This window comes from Medicago truncatula, chromosome 2 (genome assembly GCF_003473485.1).
Source record: "Medicago truncatula cultivar Jemalong A17 chromosome 2, MtrunA17r5.0-ANR, whole genome shotgun sequence".
Taxonomy (NCBI): Eukaryota; Viridiplantae; Streptophyta; class Magnoliopsida; order Fabales; family Fabaceae; genus Medicago; species Medicago truncatula.
This window is the reverse complement of record NC_053043.1, coordinates 16,827,593-16,844,273: the sequence shown is the minus strand read 5'-3', so window position 1 is coordinate 16,844,273 and position 16,681 is coordinate 16,827,593. Positions and strand designations below refer to the sequence as shown.

Below are 16,681 nucleotides of genomic sequence, written 5' to 3'. Positions count from 1 at the left end.
GGTGGCAATTCCTTTCAATAATAATAATATTAATCACCATCTATCTAATATATCCATCGATCATAAATTGATTTATACACCATATACATAAAATAGTTAGGGTGTGTTTGGATGGAGGGTTTAGGAAAGGAAGGGAGGAGAGAGCTTGTTTTTCTTTTTAAAACTACGGATATTATAAAATAATTTTTAGAAAATTGAATTAATAACATGAGAAATGAATAGCTTGTTCAAAAAAAAAACATGATAAATGAATATATAATACTTCAAAAACACATAATTTCTTTTAAAAAAATATTTTATATTGTACGTAATTTAAAAATTAAAATTGAACTATCCCTTCCCTTCCCCTCTTAAACCCTCAATCAAAACACACCTTTAATAAATTAGATCCAATTCTTTGATAATAAGAATGGATAGTACTGATTTTATGTAAGATATAATGGATCAATTTTATGTAAAATACTAATAATTTCTTAAAAAAATAATAATAGAAAGTAATGGTAAATAAAATTTATTCTTTTACTAATATTAACCAAAAAAGTATTATAGTGTGGTTGGCATGGTTGCCCGTGGCGAAAACCACACCGGCTGATGTGATGAACCGTGATGGTCGATATTAATTTACGATGATTTATTTTACCACAAAAAGGCTTAACATTGTAGTTTATTGTTCACTTGCTTCCTATACATGTGTAATTTTCTTTATATATATTTTTTAATTTGTATTAAACAGGTTCAATCCTAAAATAACAAATAATTATTATAAAATATGTCGGAGTTTGTCTAACATGGGCCTTCTAAAAAAATAAAAGATGGATTTTTACCATTTTTGAGAAATTTAACAAAATATTATAGAATATTTCTCGTTACACCCAAAAAAAAAAACTTGTCACACCTCAAAATGACTAAAATACTCTTATAATGAAGGCTTAAATAAAAAAACTCTTAGAATATTTCATTATAGCTTAAATGCTCTTTTGGTCCCTTAAGTATTTAATTGGTATCGCTTTGGTCCCTTAACTAAAAAAAAAAGATTGTTTGAGTACTTTAAGTTTTATTTTAGTCTCGTTTTGGTCCCTCATGTTAGGTTTCCGTTAGGTTTAATAAAAAACTTTAAGTGTGGACACGTGTCACCTTGTCATTGGCTCTAAGAATATTTTTTTATATAAAAAAAATTCATATATTTTTAATATTGAAATATATATATATATATATATATGTATATATATATATATATATATATATATATTTTGTAAAAAAATCCCAGAACCAATGATAAGGTGACACGTGTTAACTCTGGACACGTTTCCAGGAGTTAACTTTTTTTTTTTAAACCCTAACGGAAACCTAACATAAGGGACCAAAACGAGACTAAAAAAAACTTAAAGTACTCAAACAATCTTTTTTTTAGTTAAGGGACCAAAGCGATACCAATTAAATACTTAAAGGACCAAAAGAGCATTTAAGCTATAATGAAATAAATAAATGATGCCCTGTCTAATGGAAGATGGATCAAGAGATTTAGTCGCAAAATTGGAACTTGTAATGCTCTGCATGCTAAGATGTGGGCTCTTTATCTGGGGCATGATATGGCTTGGAGTAAGGGTTTATCTCACGTGATTGTTGTGAGTGACTCAAAAGTGCTTATTGATATGGTTACTAACAATTGTAAGACCAATGGAACCATCCCTTCTCTAGTTCGACGTATTCAGGAGATCCTTCAGCGAGATTGGCATACCCAGGTTTTTCACACTTGGCGGGAAGGCAACATATGTGTTGACTGGCTGAAATTTTTTAGCATATTCTTGGATTCTTGAAATTTGGTTGTTTTGGAGTCTCCACCTATGGACTTCAAAGACTCATTTTTTATGATATTTTGCATGCCTACGACGAATCTACGTGTAACTTAGTTTTTTTTTTTTCTTTTGGGCCTCGGACCCTCTTTTGTACAAAATAAATAAATAAATAAAGGGAAATGTTAATCAGTGCCCCCGGCGCACTGATTAAAGAATTATAAAAGGAAATGTTTTCTCAGAAATTGTGTATTTTACTTTTTGAAACTTGAAGAAGTGTTAATTTTATTGCCATAAATAAATGATTTATCATATTATCCAATAGACTAAGTCTGCATAAACTTTACGTAAGTCATATAAACTGAGTTTAAGATAGCGTATGTAAATTGAGTTTACATACTTGTACGTGAACTCTTTTTTGTTTTCTTTAAAAAAGTTAAACTAGCTCATCAAAATCTGCATCGAGAAGAATCGAACCTGCGACCTTGAGAGGAGCACATTCTAAGGTCACAAGCCAACACCGTTAGGTCAACCCAACTGGCATTACGTAAACTAGGGATGACAATGGATACCTTATGGGTAGGGTACTACAGTGCCCTTCCCCCTACCCGCGTTTGTAAAAAAATACTCGTACCCGAACCCATACCCTCGTGGACAACAATTTTAATGTCCTTCCTCATACCCTATGAGCACTTAAGTGCCCATACCCGTACCCATTATCCGCTCTTTAAATATGAAAAGACAATAAAAACATCATAATTGAAATAAAACTATGGTCCCAAAGTTTTCAAATCAACTCGTAAAATAGCGAATTGTAGTATGCACCCAAATAAAAACATCCAAAATATCCCTAAAAAATTGTACACTAACAGGAGGTGGCGGTTATTGTATTAAATAGTTTTTAGGTTTAGGTTTAGGCTTAAACAACTAAATAAAATAATTGATTAAACACAAAAATTAAATAAATGATTTATCGTATTATATAAATATGTATATGCGGGTTGTGGGGCTCGACAGTATAGTACCCTTACCTGTGTCCATACCCATTTAAATTTGCAAGTAAATTACCTGCACTCAAGCCCGAACCCATCAAGGCAGGGTTTTACCTTACCCACTGCGGGTACCCATCAGATCTGGGTTCAATTTCCTTCCCTAACATAAACTCATATAGTTTGCACTACCGTAAATTGCATTTACATACACTATACCTTAACCAACTCAATTCATGTAAACCTCTAATACCGAAGAAAAAGAATGAGTGTACGTAAACTAAGTTTACATAAGTCGTGTAAACTAAGTTTACGGTAGTGTGTGTAAACTGAGTTTACACTATACCTCTAAAATTGAAGAAAAAACTAGAAATCGATTAGAATGGAAGAACGTTTTCGAAACACAAAGCGACAAAAAGAAATTGAAGAAAAAACATGAGAACTCATAAAATAACTATTGAAGAAACAAAATGTCCTTGATATTGGTCACACATTGATGAATGTTTATGAGAGAGCAAATGAATATGTAAAGTGAGAGATGAAAAACGGGTTTTAAATAAATCAGATGGATAATGGCAATTTTGGTATCATCAGTAAATTTGAATAAAATTTGGGTGTAACTTGAAACTTTCAGGTGTAAATAGAAGAAAAAAAAAACCAAAATTAAATCTCTTCGCCTTCTTTTATTATTACAAAATTCATCTTTTACTAAAAAAAGGTAGAATTATGCTCTTCCCCCAGCACTTTTCGCTCGCACCCAATTGAAAAGACAATAATGTCCATGTGTTAGTTAAGTCACGCAGCATGACTTAACTAACGCATCTTATATGTTCTGCGTGAGTTAAGTCACGCACCACTGACATGTGCACGAGTTAACTCACACACTTTGTTCAATGCATTTTAATTGGTTTTGCACGTTTTTGTTAAGTTTTTTCACGTTTTTGACTATATTTATGGTAGATATAACCTACGTTACAATCTCCCCCTATAAATACACCTCTAAACTTTCCCATTTCCTCACACCATCTCACATTCTCCCATTTCCCATTTCCTTCTTTATTTTGGTGTAAAAAGAGAAAGAGGCAAAATATGGGGATAAAAAGATGATTAGTGAGCAACTATTTTGGGGAAAAAAGAACCAGAACATTTAGTTTTACCCCAGAAAAACTGGTTTTCTTGTGGATTTCTTTTAGTTTTACCCCCGGAAGCTAGGTTTTCTGGTGGTTTTTTTTTGTAGTTTTACTCCAGGAAGGTCGTTTTCTGGTGGTTTTTATTTTTTCGCAGATTTAACTTTACCCCATTGTAAATGTAATAAGAATTATATTAATAAAAGGGTTAATTAAGTTTTTGGTCCCTATAAATATCTGCAGTTTTGTTTTTAGTTCCTATAAAAATAAATCACACTTTTTATTCCCTACAAAAAAATTTGTTAGTGTTTTTAGTCCCTGTTAAATTAAAATTTATTTAATTATGCTTAATCTTCTAAATTTTTGAAAGATTTTTTACATACATGTTCATAACATCGTAAGACACTCTTTTGTAAAAAAATTTAGTTTTTTAACATGTAATGAATTAAATATGAATTTTTTTAAAAGCCAAATTTTCAAGATTATATTAATGAAAATTTGGACCTAATAATAAAATTTTAAGTTACTTTTTTGCGGAGGAACTTTGTATAATATTCTAAGTAAGTATGTGAAAAATATGTTACAAATTTAAAAGTTTAAGCACAATTAAGCAAATTTTAATTTTACAAGGACTAAAAGTATGTGTTGGTCCCTGTTAAATTGAAATTTGTTTAATTATACTTAAAATTTTATATTTTTAAATGATTTTTAACAGACATGTTAAGAACATTATAATAATCTCTTTGATAAAAAATTAGAATTTTTTAACATGTAATGAATTAAATATAATTTTTTTAAAACGCCAAAAATTTAAGATAAAACTAACGAAAATTTGGACCTAAAAATAAAATTTTGAGCTAATTTATTGTGGCGGAACCTTTTATAATGTTTTAAACAAGCATGTAAAAAATCATTAAAAAATTTAAAATTTTAAGCATAATTAAACAAATTTTAATTTAACAGGGACTAAAAACACTAATGGAAAATTTTGTAGGGACTAAAAAGTGTGATTTATTTTTATAGGGATTAAAAACAAAACTGAAGATATTTATAGGGACTAAAAACTTAATTAACCCTTAATAAAATGATATTTTATATCTATTATTTTTGTTTCTTTATCTTTGTTAATTTTTGCATTTATTTTATGATTGCGTATTGAATTAATAAATTCGAATAAAGTAAATAAATGAATTAGAATAAATTCAGCGTGAATTAGAATAAAAATTGCGTAATGAATAAATTCAAATAAAGTTACGTATTAAAAAAGACCTAATTAAACTCAACGTGAATTCGAAAAAAGGCCTAATTAAACTCAGCGTGAATTCGAATAAAGTTGTGTATTGAATAAATCGAATAAAAATTACATTACATTACATAAACAACATGTATATCAACTATATATGTTATCTCATCAAATTCATTCATATAAGACGAGTCATCACATAAAGACCGATGTGCATTCCATGACACTCATCTTACATGAAGGAATTCGATATCATAACTTATATAGCTGATTCTCAATAATACATGTTCCTAAATATGTCCTATCATTACATTGCATTACATTACATTCGGGTTGCACCTTCAAACTACAACAATTATCTTACTTCTGAAATGATAAATTCAAACTTGTTAAACACCAGAACTCAAACATTCATCCGTAAGTTTTATTCTTCCATTCAAAAGATTAAATTCTTGTTAGGGGATTTTGAATTTGGGTGATTTGAGAGAGATTTTTGAGATTTTTTGAGATTTTAGATGAGAAATGAGAAAATGAGGTGCTCTGCCTTGTTTAAAACATCACGTAAAGTTACATTACATTACATAAACAACATGTATATCAACGATATATGTTATCACATCAAATTCATTCATATAAGACGAGTCATCACATAAAGACCGAGGTGCATTCCGTGACAATCATCTTATATGAAGGAATTCGATATTATAACTTATATAGCTGATTCTCAATAATACATGTTCCTAAATATGTCCTATCATTACATTACATTACATTCGGGTTGCACCTTCAAACTACAACAATTATCTTACCTCTGAAATGATAAATTCAAAATTGTTAAACACCATGACTCAAACATTCACCCGGAAGTTTTATTCTTCCATTCAAAAGATTAAATTCTTGTTAGGGGATTTTGAATTTGGGTGATTGAAGAGAGATTTTTGAGATTTTAGATGAGAAAATAAGATGATCTGCCTTGTTTAAAACATCACGCAAGGACATTTTGAGCAAGGCTGATGGGCGCAAGAAAAAATGCTGAGGGAAGAGCAGATTTCAAAAAGGTATGCGTCCACTGTTGAACTCCTTTAGAAGGTTTATATTAGATAATTATAGGGATGGTTTAATAGAATTTTATTATAGGGATGTTAGCGGATTAAAAATAGACTATTATGATCCATCTATTACAATAAAATTCATTAAATACTTCATCCATTTTGACACCTTACTATTTTGTTTTAGATTTATTTTATATTATTTTTGATGTTTTATTTATGCATGCAAGCTAATAAAAATCATTTTGTTAGAAATTATTTTTATCCAAAAAATAAAATATCTATAGATTTTTATTAGCTTTTGAATAAATCACTTTTTAAGAGAAGAGAGAGAGAACTAAGTTTTCAATGTCTATTTTTTTTAACCATATTAACGAAAAACTATTTGAAAGTCTGAAGAATAATCTCCACATTAGTAAGCAAAAATAATTTTTAGGGTTAATTAAGTTTTTAGTCCCTATAAATATTTACAGTTTTGTTTTTAGTCCCTATAAAATAAAATCGCAATTTTTAGTCCTTGTGACATTTTCCTTAAGCATTTTAGGGACCAAAATTGTTGATGGAAATTTTTTACAGGGACCAAAAGTGTTGATGGAAAATTTTATAGGGACTAAATAGTATGATTTTATTTTGTAGGGACTAAAAACAAAATTGTAAATATTTATAGGGATTAAAAACTTAATTAACCCTAATTTTTAAAATTTAAAACATATGGGCACGAGTAGAACTGCAATAAATTTATCTTGGTTGACTCCTTGGTTGAATTCATTAAGTTCATCCTTGAGACCTCTTAACGTTATACCAAGGCACCGAACCTTCAACCTCTGAGCTTCTCCCCTGTTGAATTATGCATGAACGTCGATCCATCCGACCATAGTTTCAAATCTACACAATAAAAAATTAAAAACAATCAATGAAAAACTCATTCAAACATTTCATCAAACACTTAGAGTGCAAATTATACATAAACCCTAAAATTCATAACTACAACATTAACATGCAAACATTTAAACACAATTAAGCAATATAAGTCATTTACATGTAACATTGTATCATTTCTTGCAACAAAAAAAAAAAATCAAAATTTAAACAAACCCTAAATCTAAAAAAATTCTCTAAAACTCAAAACTACAACATAAACATGCAAACATCTATCACAATTAAGCAATATAAGTCATTTACATGTAACATTGTATCATTTCTTGCAAAAAAAATCAAAATTTAAACAAACCCTTAATCTAAAAAAATCTCTAAAACTCAAAACTACAACATAAACATCCAAAAATCTAAACATTTAAACAACACAAGTCATTTTCATGAAAACATTGCATGATTTATTGCCAAAAAAACTAAAATTTAAACAAACTCTAAATCTAAAAAAATTCTAATTTAAGAGAAAAAATCTAACATATAAACATAAAAGGTTAATGGTGTTTGATAATGAAAACTTACGTGTTATTGGAGTGTTGTTTGATTTGAACTTGAAGGAATTTTGGATTTGGGTGATTTGAGAGAGATTTTTGAGATTTTTTTTGAGATTTTAGATGAGAAATGAGGTGTTCTGCCTTGTTTAAAACAACACGTGGTGTGAGTTAACTAACACAACATTAGTTAAGTAGCGTAGAGTTTAACACTTACATTACATAATTAGCGCAATGGTATTTTAGGCAAGGCTGCTGAGCGCGAGCAAAAAGTGCTGGGAGAAAGCAGAATTCAAAAAGGTAGGAGTCCACCATTGAACTCCTTTAGAAGGTTTATATTAGATAAACCCAATCTCTTCGCCTTCTTTTATTATTATATGGAGAAAATTTAGGTACAATTCCTTAGGTGCTTTTCGTATGGTTTTTAACTAAATTCACTATGATTTTCTCAAAGCCATAATTTTATCAAAGTTTGTTATATCCAAAAAATATGTATTTTTAGTTAAGAACCATACGAAAAGCACCTAAGGAATTGTACCTAAGTTTTCTCCTTATTATATTTAAGTTTTTCATTATTACAATTAAATAATTTATGGATGGTTTAATAGAATTTTATTCCAGATATTTTAGCGGATTATAAATAGACTATTATGTATGATCCATCTATTACAATAAAATTCATTCAATATTTCATCCATTTTGACACCTTACTATTTTGTTTTAGATTTATTTTATATTATTTTTTATGATTTAGTTATGTATGCATGTAAGCTGATAAAAATCATTTTGTTAGAATTTTTTTTTATCCAGAAAATAAAATATCTATAGATTTTTATTAGCTTTTGAATAAATCACTTTTTAAGAGAATAGAGAGAGAGAAAAAATAATAAGTTTTCAATGTCTATATTTTTTTAACCATATTAATGAAAAACTATTTGAAAGTCTGAAGAATAATCTTCACATTATTAAGCAAAAATAATATTTAAAATTTAAAACATATGGGCACGAGTAGAACTACAATAAATTTATCTTTAACAAAATCACCTGATCCAAAGGTAAGGCCATTAAATCCTTTATTTTAGGTCCATCAATAAAAAAATATTTGTATTAAATTTTGCAAGCAAAAAGACCTCATATTCAATCTTGTTTTAGTCCAACTTACTATTATAAATTATGATATTTGTGAACAAACATACTCTTGAACTTGATCCCTTTAGCTTTCTCTGAATAATGCAACGCCGAAGTAGAAGTGTAGAACACCCGGTAACTGTTTGAGTAATATTAGTAAGGTAAGGCCTTCACTTATTGCAAATCAAAAGAGACCAAAAGGATCATGCTAATTGAACAAAGCCTAAGATTTACCTTGGAGACAAGCACAAACCGAGAAGAATAAATATACGAAGTTATTCACACCACTCAAACAAATTGGCAATCATGTCGCATACTGAGTTTAGATCCAACATTTCTTACTTGTAAGTTGTGACGCCTAAGGCTACAAGGGCGAGGAGTGATTGCTGATAGGCATGCATGTTCAATGAGCAGCTCAAGAATGAACGAATTCAGATAAGAATTGATGGGTACTGCCTATACCAAAATAGTTGCTTATTCTTTCCGGTAGTCTATATTGTAAGAGCAATTTATTTAAGTGTACTTGACTTGGTTCAATTTTGGAATGGATGATCTTCTAGGAAGTTTTAAGCATGTGAATGGAGACAAAACACGCTAAAAAGACACATGTTGATTGGTGGAAGCATTCAACAATACTTAAAGTAGTCTGAGATGTTAGATAGAACATATATAATAGAAGAACGTGAAAGCCAGTTCATCACAATGGTGCAATATAGAGAACAAGAAACTCCTTTCTAACATACAAGTTCTTGATTGGCCGTGGGAAGACAATTTTAACACATACACCATAAGAAGTTTTTAACATTTGGAGGCATAAGTATATTTTATAAACCACACTTAAGAATCAACTAATGAGTTTTGAGTTAACAATGTATACACTTATACAAAATTTTCAATAAGTGCATACCTTATGGCACTAGTCGAAAGAAAATAAAAACATTGCACAACGAAAGTTTACATCAACCGAGCAGATGTAAAAAAGATAAAGTGGAATTTTTAAAAATGTAGGTTAGAATTTTGTATTGGTGAAACTCGTATTTCTAACTCTTTAAGGTTTGTTTTAATTGTTATTTTGGTCCTTTTGTTAAGTTTTTAGGATCTCTTCACTACTATTTGCTTGGTTTTTCATTATTAGCAATGATCATGGAGCCAAAGTGAAGATTTTGAGCTAAAAGAGATGTATTCAAGCCTTACAATATGTGCCTTGTTTAGATGGTGATCAAGAATGATGGAAATGGGCAAAAGGAGTGAATATTACTACGTTAAACAACAAGGATTACGTTCACCCGTAACTTGGGGTTACGGCTGTAATCTCACATTTTACCCTAGGGTATTGACCTAGTTGTCCATTTGGTAGGATCTTCTACCCTTAGGCCGTGCCATTCTCTTTGGAGAATCTCTTCGTGTGGCTGAAGCTTTTCTCCAACGGTTCTCCTCCTATTTATGGTCTTAATTCCTAAATGTTGCCCTCAGTCACTTGGGGAGTTTCGTTCTATCTATCTTCTAGGTTCCTTTATCAGTTGGTTGCTAAAGTGTTGGCTTCAATCTTAGCTTCAGCGATGGATAAAATTATCTCATTCAATCTATCATCTTTCCTTAAAGGTAGGCAAATGGTGGATGGAGTGGTGTCGGTCAATAAGATTGTGGGTTTAGTCATATGATCTAAGAAGGATTGCCTCACTTTCAAGGTGGACTTTGGGAATGCTTATGATTCGGCGAGCCAGAGTTTTCCTAGATTATATGCTGAAGAGATTTGATTTTGATGAGAAGCGGTGTGCTTGGATGTGAGGGTGTGTTTTTGCATAAAATCTCTATGTGTTGGTGAATGAATGTCCAACCCAAGAAATCAATATTCATAGAACCCATAATCATGGTGATCAATTATCTCCTTTCCTTTTTTTCTAGTTGTAGAGGTGTTAAGTGTGTCTGTTAGGAAGGGATATACATTGGATATGTTTACAGGTTTTAAAGTTGGCAGTTTTTGGTTGTTTCTGACGCATCTTCAATATGTTGATGATACTCTCTTTATAGAAAAGACAGAGGTGGTTGGTGGAGAACCTTTATGTCATTAAGACTATTTTAAGGTGTTTTAAGTTTGCCTCAAGTCTCTGGGTTAATTTTGCTAAGAATTCTATCATGGAGATTAATTGTTCTCTAAAAAAAATATTTAACAGTTAAACACTCAATTCAGTACATTAAAAAATAAATAAAACAAGTCTCGTAATTAATTTTCTCTCAAAAAAGTCTCGTAATCCAATTATCTATTAATTTAATCATTTGATCAAGATTATTATAACGAAAAATTGAAACGATCATTGGTCTTTAACGTAGGAGAGTTAGAATCTTCCTTCTATATTGAGTTGAAGCATCCCGTATATTATACATTGAATATATTTCCTTGCTATTAAACAAAAAATAGAAGAAACTCTCTTAAACTGAAGAAAGTACTTTAATCGGGTCAGATCATTATTGGACCGATCGAGAAAAGAGTAAGAATCTTCGTTCTATAATGAGTTGGAGTATCTCATATACTCTCTATTGAATATATTTCTTTGCTATTATACAAAAAAGCATAGATGAAACTCTGTCAAACAAAAGAAAGTACTTTAATCGGGTCATATTATTATTGGACCGATCGAGGAAAAATCGGATCAGATTATTATTAGACCGATCAAGTAAAATAATATGTCAAAAAGAGAAAAACAAACTCCGTAACTTTATATAGTATGTGACACAAAAGATAATCAATAATGAGATATGTTATACGCTACATCTATAGATAGCTCCACCGTTTTCATTGACGTGTCGACATGTATAACTACATTGTTATGAATAAAATGCTTTAAATATCCTTTAGTCAAAAAAATAATCATGTTTGTTATTTATTTGTTATGCATATAGTACATATGTCCCAATTAATCACATAATCAATCAATACTCGTTACAATATAAACTAACAAGTGACTTAAAAATGAATAATTTTAAACTAAAAGATCACGAATTAAGGTGGAACTAACCTCTAATTTTTCAGCACCTATTTAACACTCTTTTTATCACATCATTAACATATCAAATCGATAAAACGCTCTTTTTATTTCTTTTTCTCGAGTTAGTTTGTATTACATGAAACTAATTAAAATGCGTCTCTTAATCATTTAGTTAAGTAAATTAAGCAAAGGACATAACTATTTTCCCAACGTGTCACATCCACCAAAGTGCATTAGAATTTATAAATTAAAGAGGCCTCTCTTTTTTTGAGTGAATCCAGCTCAAGCAACCTTGAGCTTATAAAGGGTTTTAGTACAATTGAATCAATTATAGAGCAAAAGGGTAATGAATCTTGTCTCAAAAGAATTAGCTTTTTATCTTTTTTTTTGGCTATATCTCCAACAATATTTCCTAGTATTCATATCTTTCCATTTCATCACAAGCTTTAGTGTGATGTTTTTTTTCCTCTATAGGTCGGTGAAATAGGTCTATATATAGAGACTTTGTGATTCTATAGAGTACTCAGTTTTTGAGAGTTGGTGAAAGGTTTGTGAGTAAAGAAAAATGACTTCAATGGAATTGAGGCAAGCCTTTGCTGGCCTTCTCACTCTCTCAATGTTCATAATGCTTGGTAATATGATCAAGAAGGACCATTTTGATTATGCAGTTGAAGATGTAAGTTACTCACTCCCATCACCTATGTTTACAAGTTTGATTGCTTTCTCTTTTTAGTTTTTCATTATGTATGATGAGTTTTCATTGTTTCCTTCTCAACTATATGTGATATTTGAAATTTCTTTTTTTTTTTAATGTCAATATATTCGACTATGCATTAGAATATTTTCATTTGCTTAAAGTCGGCTTGAAACTGCGTTGAAATTGCCATGACTAGATAAGCCATGTTTTAGAACTTCGATCCTACAACATGATGAAAGGCAATGACATCGTAGTTCAAAATACGCTATAAGCACAAGAGTATCACCTCAAATCTAGTAGCATATAATGGCTTTGTTGAATATATTGTTCAATATCTATGAAAAACGTCGTTATGAACAAGTTAACGTCATTATATGCTAATAGAATAGAGTGGTAAAATCACTATATGGTTAATCAAATTATAACTTGTCCACAATATAAGCTATTGTGTTCAAAATCTTATTATAATATTGAAAAACTCAAAATATTAAACGTCATTATATGCTACTAGAATAAAGTTGGTAAAATGAGTTGAATTATTTTGCCACGCCATTCTGATATGTCAAAATAGATGTGTGTTGTTGTTTTTTTATTAAAAATAAAGTGAGTTAGCCAACAAAATAACTTGTCCTTATTTTATGATAGTTTTGCTGACAACAAGACTAAAAGAATAAAAAAGGATAAGAAAATAAATTTTAAAATAAACATTAGTACCTTAAAGAGATGAAAAGAACATAAAAAAATGGAATTGGTTTAAGTTTGAGATAATGCCTTTAAAAAGTTGAGATTAGGGAATAAAATGTATCATATATTATATTCATATGATATGTTCATTTTGTTGCATAACCCTACACTAATTAATAGTTTGTTTATAATATATTTTGTTGGATTATGTGATATTAATATGATGGTTATGTAAAACTTTTGGATTATTGAACAAAGTTACTTAAGAATTTTTGTTTGCACTAAACCATGTCAAGATTGAAGTTCAAGCTACAGAAGTTTCCCAACAAGACTCTGTAACAGTTACTCAAGAAAACATGGCAACCGTTTCACATCTTACCAAAAAGCCATTGAAGCAAAATGATAAAGCACTAAAACCGTGCTGGAACCCTCCTGCTCCACTCAGTAAGTTTTCACCATTCATGATTACTCTTGCATATGTTGCTTATTGATCATTGAAGCAGTATGAAGTAGACACAACTAAGGTTTTAACTTTATAATCATAGTCACAGTCATGGTTTTAAATGCGGTTGTGGTCTCGGTTGCAGTTACGTGTCAACCGTTATTGTGGTAAAATGTAGATGACACATTTGAAATTGTGGTTGTCGAAATGTTGTAGATACTTAAAAATGTTTTATATTATGGCGGTTGTGGACCGCAATTTAAAACCATGATCATAGTATACTGATAGTCGTGTCTTTGATGTCACGGCCACAATCGCACGGTTCATTTTTAAAATTTTGGCACAAGGCTTGTTATTCATGACTCTTTTTTATTTAACCTGTAGAGGAAGAAGACCAATCTAAAGGTTTCGTCATATTTTCCTTAACAAATGGCCCTGAGTATCATATCTCACAGGTTTGTTGCACAACTTTTATATTCTTTTGGTTAATTTACAAGTTTCTAATTTGAGTTTTTCCATTATTATTGCTCCTTCATTTTACCATTTCTTGAAATGATTTGCACAGATTGCAGATGCAGTGGTTGTAGCTAGGTACCTAGGAGCCACTCTTGTGCTTCCTGACATCAAGAATAGCAAATCAGGAAATAGCATGTGTGTGCTCTATATCACATGATAAGTTTTTGATTGATATCATTTCAATTTTTATTAATTTGTTTAGTAACCAAGAATTTTAATTTATGAATATATGATACGACTCATACATAGTAGATATGCTTAAATGCCACATATACCCTCCATTTTTTTTTCTTTCTATATTTTACAAAATAAAAGAAAGGTAAGTGTAATTTAGTAAAGATTAATGTTTACATATTTGATTTCATTTCAGGAACCTTGGAGATATCTATGATGTTGAGAATGTTTTAGACAAGCTAAATGGGTTCGTGAAAGTAACAAAAACACTACCTCCTCAAGTGTCTACTAGAAGCACACCAATTGTGAGGGTACCTAACAAGGTATCACAAGACTACATTTTGAACAAAATTAAACCAATCTACAAAGCAAAAGGGATTGTTAAGATTGAATCATTCTTTCCCTCAACGAACACAACAATTTCAAGAAACAATAACAACTTGGACTCACTTTCATGCCAAGCAATGTTTGGAACACTTCAGTTGCAAAAGGATATACAAGAAGAAGCTGAGTCAATAGTCCAAAAACTACAAACATGGAGCCAAGAATCAAATGGACTATTTGTTGCTGTGGATTTGAGAACTGAAGTTTTGAAGAAAGGGTGTAATGGGAAAGATGGAAAGGGAAGAAAACAATGTTATCAAGGATATGAGATTGGTGAGTTTCTCAAGAGAGTTGGATTTGGTCAAGAAACTGTTATTTATGTCACTCAGACTAAATGGAGTCCTGATCTTAATTCACTCAGACATATGTTCCCAAAAACATATACCAAGGTAATTTTTCTATGATCGAATTCTAATCATCTGTCAAGTTTTTTTGGCTTGTTGCTCCCTACATTCTAAATATTTGCTAATTTTAACCGATACTGGTAATATTTTTAGAAAATCTAATAATTGAATGTAACTGCATGTGTCGGTGTGGTGTTGGACAGTGACATGTGCTGCACACCGGAGACACATTCAATCTAAAGTGTCAGTGCTACATAAATTTCAACATTTATATATGCTTCAAATCAACTGATGTTTTAGAAATCCAAGATATAATCGACATTTATTTTGTAATAATTTTGTAGTATTTAGAATTTGAAACGCATGCAGTCCGTAATCCCACGCAATCAGTACATGTACATCGGTGGTTGTTTGATCGAGATTGGTCTAACTCTAAATCTAGATCATCCGATCAACATCCAACCACAACCAATGTACCGATTGCGTGAATGCATAGATGTTGACAGTGTGCAATCCAAATCTAAGTATTTATGCACTCTTCATTAAAAAGTGAGAACTTGTAAAACAATTAATGATAAAGTAAGTTAAGGATATTTTGGTGAAAATATACATCTTTTAAATGATTTCTTGTACTATGACCAGAAACCTTAAATTACAAAAGATGAAATGGAGGGAGTAACTTTGAAATTTTACCCTTGAAGTTCACTTTTTCAATGTCATATTTGCTGAGTGAAGTCTGCATATGTTATGCTGTAACAGGAAAATATAATGTCAGCAACTAAGAAAGAAAAGTTTCTAAGCTCAGAAAGCATTGAATTGGAGAAGGCCATTGATTTCTACATATGTTCAGAGAGTGATGTATTTGTGCCTTCAGTTCCTGGTCCCTTCTATGAAAATGTTGCTGGGATGAGAATTGTATCAGGGAAAGATCAAGTAATTGTTCCAAGTGAAATAGTAAGTCCAGAAGCTTCGGCATCTGAACACATGTCTCCCTATGTGACCAAGAAGAACCATATTGCTTATAAATGCTTTTGTTGAATTAGCATTGCTCTAGGTTTGGCTATGTATAATATGCTTGAATCAACCAAACTAGAGCTTTATGTTTAAGATGGTAATAATGGCTATTGTTATAATAAGACAGTGGCTACCAACATGTTCTATAGTGTTCTATATTGTTATCAAAACATTAGTACTTAAATGTTTGAAAGTAAATTCACTTGGGGCTATGGGTTCTATAAATCTGTTAATGTGGCTTCCAACAAGCTTCACCACATGACTATAAGTTCAAATTGTCATCAGTTGTCGTTCGGTAAAAATCTTTATTATTTATCACTGTTCTTCTCCCAATCAACTCATTTTCCCCGCGTGAAAAATGAAGTTGTTGACAAAATTTCAATGCTCTGTTGCTTTCTTTGACCACCATCAGTTGCATCATCTCATGATCTGGTACCTATAAATAACGTGAATTCATATTTTTGGATTCAAATCATGATGGCATCTTTTCATTCGTAAACCTGAGAAAGACGTGTTGCCGTTTACTTGAAAAATCATGATAATAACACGACATTGTGATCGAGTTTCATTGTATAATACAAACCATACCTAAAAAAAATCCCTTTGGCTTAGTATGCAGATTCCAGTGCACACACTTGGCAATTGGACCAAATAAAATTAATTGTGACACTAATTATTATTATTTTAAA

General features: G+C 30.6%; 1 protein-coding gene across 1 annotated transcript; it reads left to right on the top strand.

Annotated features, from left to right (window-relative positions):
• The first annotated feature begins 11,995 nt into the window (after positions 1 to 11,995).
• On the top strand, positions 11,996 to 16,194 carry LOC11443236 (protein MANNAN SYNTHESIS-RELATED). The gene is made up of 7 exons (XM_003595059.4): positions 11,996 to 12,080; positions 12,212 to 12,413; positions 13,415 to 13,562; positions 13,945 to 14,015; positions 14,126 to 14,211; positions 14,447 to 15,023; positions 15,738 to 16,194. Exons 2-7 carry the CDS (start codon positions 12,303 to 12,305, stop codon positions 16,014 to 16,016), a joined length of 1,272 nt encoding a protein of 423 aa, XP_003595107.1. The 5' UTR covers positions 11,996 to 12,080; positions 12,212 to 12,302; the 3' UTR covers positions 16,017 to 16,194.
• The last annotated feature ends 487 nt before the right edge of the window (positions 16,195 to 16,681 follow it).

Bases quoted from the DNA above. Each gene is read 5' to 3' on its own strand.
- LOC11443236 (XM_003595059.4), top strand. From the start codon at position 12,303: ATGACTTCAATGGAATTGAGGCAAGCCTTTGCTGGCCTTCTCACTCTC. The intron at 14,212-14,446 runs GTGTGTGCTCTA...ATTTCATTTCAG, and splicing joins AGCAAATCAGGAAATAGCAT to GAACCTTGGAGATATCTATG. The intron at 15,024-15,737 runs GTAATTTTTCTA...ATGCTGTAACAG, and splicing joins TCCCAAAAACATATACCAAG to GAAAATATAATGTCAGCAAC.